This window comes from Xiphophorus couchianus, chromosome 13 (genome assembly GCF_001444195.1).
Source record: "Xiphophorus couchianus chromosome 13, X_couchianus-1.0, whole genome shotgun sequence".
Taxonomy (NCBI): domain Eukaryota; kingdom Metazoa; phylum Chordata; class Actinopteri; order Cyprinodontiformes; family Poeciliidae; genus Xiphophorus; species Xiphophorus couchianus.
In genome coordinates, this window is record NC_040240.1 from 11,648,977 (window position 1) to 11,660,246 (window position 11,270).

The window sequence follows — 11,270 nt, forward strand, 5'->3', positions numbered from 1 at the left end:
TCCAGACGGGAGAATCTGTTGACGGGGCAGCTATTTGATTGTACTCTACACATCTGGCCTTCGTGGGAGAACGACAAGAGGAGGGCAAATGTTGAAAGGAAGCCAAAAGAAGCCTTGTTTGCCTCAAGCCTTGAAGGAGATACAGAAAGCATGGAAAAGAAGCTGTTGAGACCAAAGCTGAATTTTCTGATCAACTTTTAAAAAAAAGAAGAAAAGGTTTGGCAGAAAAGTTATACAGAACGTCACCTCGATCACACCGTCCTCTCAGTGAAACATGGTGGTGGCAGCATTGTGCTTTGGGGATGTTTTTCTAAAGCACGACTGACGAAGTTGGTCAAAGTTAATGGAGATGAAAGGCGGACAATTAGCCAAACTCAGGCCAATCCTGAGAGAAAGCCTGATAGAAGCCGTGAGAAGTGGTTGGGTAAGAGGCTCAGCTTCTGAAAGGATAATTAATATTACAAATAGCTGCGTTTTTTAACATCCTGTATTTAATGTAGGATAATCCAGACAGGTCGAGTTTAAGCTGTTGAAGTAAAACTGGTTCAATTCATCCCAATTTCAAGACAGCAGGGAAAGAAATATCTCTTTCCAAACGTGAGGCTAAGCTTAACACTTTTTTACAATCTCCATAGAAAAAAAAAAATTTGCTCACTTTAAAAAGAGAACATGAAAATTAGAATATCGGCTCAAACCGAGCTTTACGTTCCTCGATTTTGAATGTGAGACTGGTGGTCAAAGGGTTGACGTGTCCCGGCTCACACACATCCACCTGCAGGGCGAGGTTTATTGTCATACAAATGAGTCTGGGAGTGCAGCGGAGGGTGGAGTCTGTACCTGCGAGTGGTTCTACCTGTTCCACCTGCTCTGCGTCCTCCCAGCCCTCCTCTGGGTGTCAGCTGATGAGCAATCAGGAGTCCTGCTTCTTCTTTTTCCGTCCGTCTTCAAACAGGAGCTGCTCCTCTTCTTCCACAGCGAACAGAGATTTCTTTCCTCCCTTTCATTTTTCACCTTCATACAAAACCACGGAGGATACTTTTGTTTTCTCTTTCTTAATAAATACTCCTTGAAAAATTTGAAAGTGGCTTCTGGGTATTTGTAAGGTGGAAGAGTGACCCATCGCCACTGAATGCAGCATGGGCTCAGATGATTCGTACAACTTTGTATTTAAAGGTAAGCCACGCTTAATTCAGCTGTAATCGTCCTAGAAGAAGGAAATTATTGTGCCGCATTTCTACACCCTGAAGACAAAGCAGATTTTATCTGTTTGCTGCTGCTGTTTCTAAGAAAATGGAGTGTAGATATAAGGAAGTGATTGCTTCCTGCCTACTTTGACTGAATGCTGTGACCTTTGACCTGCTAGATAAACATGAGTTCTCACACTCCCAGAGGAATAGTAACTCCCACTGTATCGCAGTGTTTCTTCCGAGAGCGGCAGTGATTTTCTACTTCCCTCATTCCAGACTGAACTCGCACTCAATGTGGATGTGCCACGTTGGTGTGATGTCACACAATCTGGCATCCAGTGAGTGCGACAGAAAGTCTATATATGTCAGACGAGATAAAGACTATCTGATCCATTTTGATTTCAGGAAACGTGCAGCTAAATCAATGTGATTAATTATTAATAAAACGGGCGTAATAGGAACTTCTTCACATGTGTCTGTGCAGTGGTTTTGATCGGTGAGTCCGGTGTGGGAAAGAGCAACCTCCTGTCCCGCTTCACCAAGAATGAGTTCCTGCACGACAGCCGCACCACCATCGGCGTGGAGTTCAGCACGAGGACCGTCCAGCTGGACAACTTCACCATCAAAGCTCAAATCTGGGACACAGCTGGGCTGGAGCGTTACAGGGCTATCACCTCAGCGTGGGTATACACACACACACACACGCACACACACATTCTCACACACACACACCCGCGAGATTAATATTTGAGAAGTCAAAGGTACACACAGTAATCAAGTGATCAGTTAATTTGTGACTCACGTGAGTCGCTATTAGTGACCCCTCCCTTTTATTGCCAGCTGCACCTCTTCTGTACTTATCACACCTTGCTAAAGTATCCACACCCTTATACTGTTCCACTCATTCTCTCAAAGTATTTTATATGATAGACCAACACAAAGTGAAAATGAAATGTGGTTCTCAAAATTTTTTGGCACATAAAAATGTAAAAAAGAAAAAAAAAGGTGTGCATTTATATTTGCCCCCCCTTGAACTGAACAAACTTGGTAAATAGAGTCAATCTTTGTGTAAATTATTCCCTGGTTTAGTCTACATTCAAGACGCTTTGACCTGTAGAATACTGAATACTTCATTACCATGAAAAGCATCATGCTGAACTTTTCTTCCATAAGCACAGGGAATAATTACCAAACATAGACCTAGAGGAGGCTGAGCACAAATGCAGGCCACACTTTTCAGACTTTTATTTGTAAACAACTCTAAAAACCGCACAGCTTTATCTTTTGTCTTGGCAATTATGCGCTACTATGCTTTGATATGTCATAAAATCTGGTCAAAACACTGCTTTTAATGTGATGAAATCTGAAAAGAGTGTGAATATTTACTGACTCAAGCAGTGATCAGTAAACAAAGAGTTTAAATAAGCAGTGTATTTAAACTCTGTTTCCTTCTGGTGCGTTCAGCTACTACAGAGGAGCGGTTGGAGCGTTGCTGGTGTACGACATCAGCAAACATCTGACGTACGAGAGCGCCGAGCGATGGCTGAAGGAGCTGTATGATCACGCAGACCCTCACATGGTGGTTATGCTGGTGGGCAACAAGAAGGACCTGGAGAGCCTCAGGACCGTTCCCACAGAGGAGGCCAAAGATTTTGCAGGTGAACTTAATTGCTTCCTTATGTGCTGAAAGGATTTCCCCTCAAGAATAAACCGATTTTCATCGTGTCGAATGTTTGCCGCACCATTCCAGATAAGAAAGGCCTCATGTTCATGGAGACGTCGGCGTTGGACTCCACAAACGTAGAAGCTGCTTTCAACGAAGTCCTTACAGGTAAGAAGAGACACAGCACCACTCTGGTTTACAGACAAGTTTAAGGTGCCACCCTAAATGCTTGATCTCCCCAGCGATCCATAAGAAGGTGGCCAGCAGAGAGGTGACCCGCGGCTCCATCAGCGCAGTGACCCTGTCCAGTCCGCTGGGGCTGACAAGAGAGGCCCAGGAAGAGCGGAAAGGCTGCTGCAAGAGTTCCTGATGGACTGATATGTGTTGAACCAGCACCATGCTTGACTGAAGTTAAAGCCCTCTGCCTCTCTTTCAGTCCGACGAGCGAGGCAGCGCAGTCTGTCGGAAACCTTTTTAAATATAAACTGTACAGTTTGTAGGTCATTGATTTAGTGCTCAGGCATCGAGTGAATCCGTCTTTTATAGTCATGTTTTATATAGAATATTTCTTCAGAGCAGAAGGTGGGTGGGAAAATTTCTACTTTAGATAGCTGTGTTTTTTGTTCTCTTCATGGTTTAAGAGATGCTTTGCAAAGTCGTGTTTTGTTTTTGTAAGCGGGAGAATTTTGACTTGGAATAAATTATTTAAATGTTCGTGTTTCCATGTTGGAATTATTTACACATTCTCCAGGCTGGATGAGTTAGGGTGCCATACAACAACGATGGTGCTTAAACTAATTAAGATTGCAACTGCTGACTCTTGTGTCACTGGATACCAGTGGACTAAAAGAAATGTGTTTAGTTTAGGCAAAAAGTGTGGAAAAATGTGAATTATTTTTGTTTGAAGAGCTTTAGTGACGTCTATGTTGGTCAAAGAAACTCAAAATGTGTCTTAAATGAAAGCCAAGTGGACCCTTTTTAAGATGATACCAAACACTACATTATAGGGCTTTGACAAATATCTAAACCAGACATATTCCAACCTCAAAAAACAGAATTTATCTGAAGGCGTTGTTAACTTCATGAACTGATAACTATGACTAACCACTTTGGAAGCGCTATTATGCCAAAATATCATCCAGACATATATGTTTTCAAAATTTATTTTAGTTTCACCACCCTGAGATGGGCCAGATTGTGTAGTGTTGGTCTCTGGCTCATAGATTAAATGTGGTTAATGTGCTAACTGAGGTTCAGCAGCAGGACGACACCTCAACCGCACCTCAGATCATCTGCTAAGCCTACTTACAGCTAGCTTAGCCATCAACACTTTGCCCTGCACCCCACCCTTTCTCATCCATTTATCCTTACCACATCCCTGCTGTTTGTAAATCTCTTGCTGCATCCACCACTTGGAAACGGTGATGAACGCTGCTTAAACTCTTAAATCATAAGGCAGAAAAATTGCACCTGACTTGGAGGTGTCAGTCCAGCTGAGGTGATTCAGGAATCTGATTGGTTCCCTTCTGGGTGCCTCCATGTGGATGTTTTGAGGGCACATCCAGCATTGGCTGGCGGGTATGGAAGAACATCATGGTTTCCTTCCTTAGCCTTCTCACAACCCGATCCTGCTTGGATGGATGTAAGATTCATGTGGCCAATTTAAAGTTATAGTGCATGTCAGTGAATTAGAATATGATCAAAGCTGAAATTTCTAAAAGTTCAATTTAAGACAAAAAATAAAAAAATAAAAATCATAATTCAGTTTTGGAGACAATTAAAGCAAAAAAAAATTGTCATCAATGCGTTGATGCAGATCAAGATTTTAGTAGCTGTAAAATCCTGTTATTGGGTTACAGCTACTAAAATAACTGCAACCCAAATGTCTGTGTGTGACGAATTTATATTTTGAATTGAATTGCTGAAACTTTTACATTGTTTCTAATTAATCGAGATTCGTCTTACACTAATTTAAATAAAATTAAACCGTTTTATTTAAAGGCATCACTAACATGACAGAGGCTGCTTAGTATTTGAAAGTGTTGTGTCGCCTTGCAGCCTGCAGGTGGCGGTACCGATATAACTTTTGATTGATGCCAGACAAGAAGAAAATGAAAAGCTCAACCTTATTTCTTTTCCTCAGTATATCTCATTTAGCTAATTGCTTGCTAAGCTTTGATTAGTGGTCACCTTGTTACGTTTTGGCGTTAGCATCTTTCTGTTTCCTCTAACTTCCTCAAACTTTGTTCGAGATACACAATGTCTTAATGGTCCATTCATATACAGTATGCTTTGATGTATTATGTGTGTGTGGTTATTTTATACATCTGCACACTGTGGATGTGACCACGCAGGCTCATATGGCACAACTGAGAGAATATAAATCTGCAGCAGCGGAGTTTAATGGTATTCTGGACAGTCAGAGCCCCTATCTCTGGCTCACAGATGTTCACGTGAAGCTTTGCTGTGGTATCAGTGTGTCTGCATGGACGAGGGAGAATCCTCTGATGGTTTTGTCACAGTGAAATGACCACAAATGCGCAGTTTTTATTAATTCTCTCTAATGAAAATATGATAAGAAGGCTCTGCTGAAGGCAGTAAATGTTTAATTATATTCTGTGAAGAAAGATTTTTTTTTTTATGGCCTTGGAGAAAAGAGACATCTGGAGTAATAATCCATGCAGGTTGAGAGTGTGGTCATGAAATCTCTAAATCTTTATCTTTGCAAGCCTGGGCGTTGGAGATGTGTTTTACAAAAGAAAGTTTGATTTTCTTAGCACTTCTCAGGTTTCAACAAATTGATCCTGATGTGTGGATGCATTTTTGACTTTGCCTCAAAGCCAATCAACACACAGAGGTTGGGAAGATTCTGTGCCTACGTGTGACAGCTGCTACCTCCATGCTGTTAGACATGTGTACCTTGTAAAAAGTGAATCTTAGACTGGGACTCAAATGTCAGAGATCTGTCACCTCTGACCCCAACGGGGATCTGTTTATCTACCGTTTAAAATTCCTCCGCCTCCCAGCTCTTGGTTTCTCTGGAGGGATTACAGTCTTATCTTTCAAGAATTTGCAGCTGCAGTGCCAGATCTGCAGGGGTTCAATTGTGATATTTTTATTTTCTGGGAAATTTGACCCTGTGGAAAAAGGATCTTCTAACAGTGCTGCTTTCTGAATTAGCTGCCCCTGTTGGTTTCACTGAGCTCAGTATTTGTTGTTTATTTCTACTTCCTGTGTTTGTCCTTACAAGAGATTATCTCAAAAGTATTTACAACTATTCTATTATCTTCACATTTTGTCGTATTACATCCACAAACTTCAGTGTATATTTCATGCTACAGACCAACACAAAATATTTCAGAATTGTGAAGTGGAGGGAAATGTGTGCATGGTTTTCAAACATTTTTGCAGATAATAATCTGAAAAGTGTGGCCTGTGTTTCTATTCATCCAGATATCTACACCTAGAGATTGAAGTTCTTGCACATTTCTTTTGTAAAATAACTCAACCTGTTCCAGATCAGATGGAGAGCGTCTGTGAAGATCAATTTTGGCTGACATTTGGATATGCTTTGATCTAAATCATTAGATTGCAGGTTTGACTTTCAGTCTAGGCCTGATGTCCTGCAGGACGATGAACCTCTGCTTGAGACTCAGGTGTCTGTATATTAAGTGACATCTAGAGAAAATTAGTTGCTCTAGATTCTATTTAGGGGTAACAGTAAAAAGGACAGAGCACAACAGCATACTAAACCTTTCTAATTTTTGATTCACAGCATTGTAAAGCAAACAGACACTCCCTAGATTTAGCTATGATTTGACAGATGGCAGCCATATTAAATTTTATGGTCATACTTTGCAAAAAAAAAAAAAAAGGATTCAAAAGGCATTTCAAAAGATTTTTTTAAATTCAGAACCAATCTTTTTTCTTTCAGTGGGAAGCACATACATTTTTCTTTCCATATATTATCTATGGGGGTGTTTGGATTATAATATTTTTACCCTTTTTTATCCCTATTTTTTGTATGTGCACAAGATTTAAACTATGTGTGTGTTATGAAATGTTCATTGCATGACAACCTTAAGATTGAAGACAAAAATATTAAATGATCCAACTGCCTTCATTTTAGACAGAAAACTGAGAACTATGTCTACTACTGCTAACCCTATATATTAATCCTTATTTATTTCAAACATTTATACATTATCATCTGCATTCGGATACACAAAATTAAGTAAAAATGTAGAATATAGTTCTAAGTAAATCATAGTTATATTAACAAATTAATATGTCAGATGCTAGTAGCTATCATGCAGCCTGTTGCTTAATGTTAATGTTGCTTACAGCTTTCCATCAGTCAGACTGGATGAAGAGCACTGTAAAACATCGATACAGGTGGGAGAGGGAGGTTGTGTTCTGGTTGTGTTCAAACCAGACGCCGGGCAAGTTTAGTCCAGAGATGTGGCAAACAAACTAATCAGATGAAAATGTTAAATTTTTCTGTAATTGCTGAGAGGCCAGGCAGCTGCGACTGTGAATTACTACAATCTGTAGTGATTACCAAACTGCACAGAACACCTGCACGCTAGCCAAACAGAGTGCTGCTTTTTCCTCGACCTAGAGGTCACCGTTTCACTCAGACAAATATGCTTAAGGATCAAGTAGAAACTGACAGGTGTAGCTTGCCACACTGCGTCCAACTGTTTCAAGGCTCCAACTATGATCGTAAACACATGAAGGAAATCAAAGTCCAAGCATCGGCGCACAACAGCAGCTATCCTCCTTCATCTGTCAGAGCATGGCAGCTAAACATTGCTGATTTTTCAAATTTCCACCTCAGCTCACAACGTCACAGATTACAGATCACAGACATAGAGCCAAAGTCATTGCTCGCTGATCGCCATGTTGATGTTGTTATGGCGACTAATCAAAGAAGAGGTGAGCTGTGTGTTCAGATTGTAACACTGCCCAAAAAATAACATGCAAAGCAGCGACGGAAACAGCAGACAAGCAGAGACTAACACAAGTCATAGACTGAGGATGAAATGTTGAGTGTGTGTTTATCGCTCTTGCATGAAAACTGAAAACTGTTTAGTCTCAGCTCTCAGCTTGTTTTAACATTAAAATGTGCTCAAACCAGTTTTCATAACAGTTTGTTTGTACATTTGCCTGCCATCGTGTGTTTAGCTGAATCACCCCGCTCCTCACAGCATACATCCACACTCAAGTTAATTAACTCCTTTTGAAATCGTGTTGTTTCGTATTAGAGCCTGCTATGCACTGCTGTTCACATTCGCAGCCCTGCTGATGTCACATGGCTCTGAAACAAGTTTCAATCAGACGTGTTGTTGATGAGCCACAGATGTGACAGACTCAGTCTTCGTCTGTTTTACGTAATGTCGCTTGTATCTGTGACAGCCACGGAGGTTACCTGTGAGATTCTGATGCAACATGGCCGCATGCATACCCCATGTCCATTGTGGTGGCTGAAGGACGCAACTTAACTCAAGTTCTTCACATCATCACAGAATAATGTTTTTATAGATGCAGAGATAACCAAAGGGTAGTTTATACCAACCCCCGTTATTATTATTATTATTATTATTATTATTATTATTATCTCCATTTGTTCCCACCACTGTTGAATAGCTAAGCGCCAGAACTGTAGCACAGCTAGGTATGACAGGAAGTTGGAAAAGGTGGATTTTATCCCCTTCTGTCCGTTCACTCATTTTTCAACTTTCACTATACAGTAACCATTTGAGCAGATATTATTGCTTGATTAAAGTATACAAATGTCATAAAAATGGCATTGAAACTATTTTATGTATCCTTTTTTTCACCACACAATCAAAAGAAATGAGCTGAAGTTTACACTTTCCTAGATGACTGTTGCTGTTTCTCCATGAGCAATAATACCTGTAAAGTAAGAGGAACATATATATCTTTTGGGCTGCAATCATCAGCTTTTCCATTAATGTTGACAGTAATTGTTTCTATCATATATGAAATATTAATTAGATTTTTTTTTTGTCTTGTGTAGCTGCTGTATAGCTTTAAGCTCCCCCCTTTCCCTAATTCATTTCTCTTGGTAGTTAAACATTTTAAGAAATTATGGTGATCAGTATCCAAAAGAATGGCCACATCTCATGAGTAGCAACATTTAAGTGACTGGGCCGGTCATTTTGTTCCTTTGCCAATTTGCTCCTTGGTTGTTTGGATTGTTTCATGCCTTTCTTTGTGGAGTTCAAAATGGATTCTCCTGTGATTTGCCGTTTTTGTCTCGACCACTACATGCATCGGTTCTTATCCGCCAGGGTGTTGTTACAGATCCACTTCGACAACCAGTGATTGAAAGTAATGTTCTTATTGTCTGATGAAAGGAAGAGGTGGTTTTATCATGTTAATAAATGATAACTACCTGCAAGTGTTTACTTCTGTGAACTTCCATGTTTTATGAGAATCAGCTGGCCCAAAAGAAGATCCGAACCACAATAAATGGAACTAAAAGACAATGCAAAGGTTTCAGAGAATTATGTACCGCAAATCAGTTAACATATGTGTGACATTTTAATAATTTCTTGTCTATTTACCTCCACAATTCATAAAGTCTGAATATCTTGATACTTGACTACAAAGAAAACTAAACAGATCTACATAAATCTGAAACAGAATTAAATGGAAGCAGGACGGGAGGAATTGGCAACAGATTGGAAGTAAGAGTGTCACTGGGTGAACTGGCATGGTTCTGATCATCACTTGGACCGGTTCTGTGATGTTGTGTTTCTCATAGGCCTAGGAACTCTCTGAACCACTGCTCTTTTTGCATTTGTTACGGCTGTGTCCATGACTCCTTTTTTATGTGTTCTGGTAGTTGTTGCATTTTGACCTTCACTGCAGACGATATTTTCAATATTTTCTGAACAGAGTTGATCACCAGCCACGTAGATTTCCTCTGGGAATCATAAACTGCACCCCAGAGCTCCTAAATGAACGTCTCTTAAGGCCAAAATCTGCAGGAGAAACTTTTCATCTTCTCCTTCACAAGAAGGAGGGGAAGGGCAGTAATACCCCACGCCATCCATGCAGTGCTCTGCTTTTTGTCAAAAGAAGCGCAAAGGCGCCTGGCAATACATTAAGAGAAAAAATTGGTGTGTTATGCACTTTATGAGCAAATATTTCCAAGTCTGTCTAATACCCCTTAACGTTTGTTCCATGCAGTTCACGGAGGAGGTGCAGTCCAGACAAAATGCCTTTGTCTAGATGCCACATTTGCAGAAGATGTTGTTTCACTGATGTGAACTCACTGAGAGGCAGCATGCGTGTGTGTGCGTGCGGGTGTGGGTGTGTGTGTGGGTGCGTGCGGGGGTGGGGTGTGTGTGTGTGTGTGTGTGTGTGTGTGTTTGGGAAAATAGCAGGTGTTACACTGACAGCCTTAGCGAGATAAGTCTCCTTGGAGTTTGGTATTGTGGGAAAACACATGTTGTCCACATTCTTGTGAGGGTTTGAGGACAAGAGGTTTAACTGAGGCCATGTTGCCAAAAGAGACATTGCATATGGACTTTTTCCGTGTGCATGTACAAGTCCAGATGAGTTTCTGAAGCCATTACTGCATGCATCCTGTCCAGTTTCCTCTGTATGCTGCGAATGCCACAGGATAAATCTAAAAATACCACGGGCCCAAGAGGAAAAAAAGAGAAGATGGGAAAATCATTTACACGAGTGCAAGATGAACAAACACAGTAATCTGGAAGCAAGGGCTGCAAACTCTCAGTGCCACAGACTAATTTATTTTTAAACGTATTCCTCTAATAAAAAAAGTCAAACGAATTTAATTCTGTGAGGAGGATTGTTGCACTGTTGCATCACCTTATGTGCAAATAGGATGTGATTGTCCAAGAAAACTGAAAGTGACTGGAAGTGGTTGGTGGGGAAGTGGAGCTGAGATAAAAATAATAAAAAAAAACATATCCTGTTTTTAATGATGATACAAAGTTTCTCTGTCAATTTCAATAGCAACAATAAAAAGACTCAAAAAACAAAGGCTTATGGTAAATGCTTTTGTTATTATGTTATGCCATCCTCAATTTCTACCTTATTTATTTATTCATCATTAATTTGAATTTTACCTTTTTTTTATTTATCTATTTAGTTGTTTCATATTTTGAACATTTCTGATGGAAGGCTGTTGTACAACCCTGAGAAGGACAAAGGTTCGGACTCTATTTGTTGGTCAATATTAATTCAATCTGTTTTTCCATCTAATATGAAACTCTTTACAAATATTTTTTCATCTACTTCATGGCATGCCTTTGATCATTTTTGATGGCCGCTCGCTCTTTTTATTCTGGGGCCCCTTTCAAAATGAAGACAAGAAACCACATGTTTGACCCAGTGAATCTAGGAAACCTGCAGCATCA

General features: G+C 40.2%; 2 protein-coding genes across 2 annotated transcripts in view; both read left to right on the top strand.

The window, feature by feature from the left end:
• Positions 1 to 11,270, top strand: part of aunip (aurora kinase A and ninein interacting protein) — a 954,922-nt gene that overhangs the window by 254,714 nt on the left and 688,938 nt on the right. The window lies entirely within an intron of this gene.
• On the top strand, positions 900 to 3,564 carry LOC114156260 (ras-related protein Rab-25-like). The gene is made up of 5 exons (XM_028036599.1): positions 900 to 1,173; positions 1,672 to 1,867; positions 2,652 to 2,845; positions 2,938 to 3,018; positions 3,093 to 3,564. Exons 1-5 carry the CDS (start codon positions 1,137 to 1,139, stop codon positions 3,218 to 3,220), a joined length of 636 nt encoding a protein of 211 aa, XP_027892400.1. The 5' UTR covers positions 900 to 1,136; the 3' UTR covers positions 3,221 to 3,564.

Bases quoted from the DNA above. Each gene is read 5' to 3' on its own strand.
- LOC114156260 (XM_028036599.1), top strand. From the start codon at position 1,137: ATGGGCTCAGATGATTCGTACAACTTTGTATTTAAAG. The intron at 1,174-1,671 runs GTAAGCCACGCT...GTGTCTGTGCAG, and splicing joins GTACAACTTTGTATTTAAAG to TGGTTTTGATCGGTGAGTCC. The intron at 2,846-2,937 runs GTGAACTTAATT...GCACCATTCCAG, and splicing joins GGAGGCCAAAGATTTTGCAG to ATAAGAAAGGCCTCATGTTC.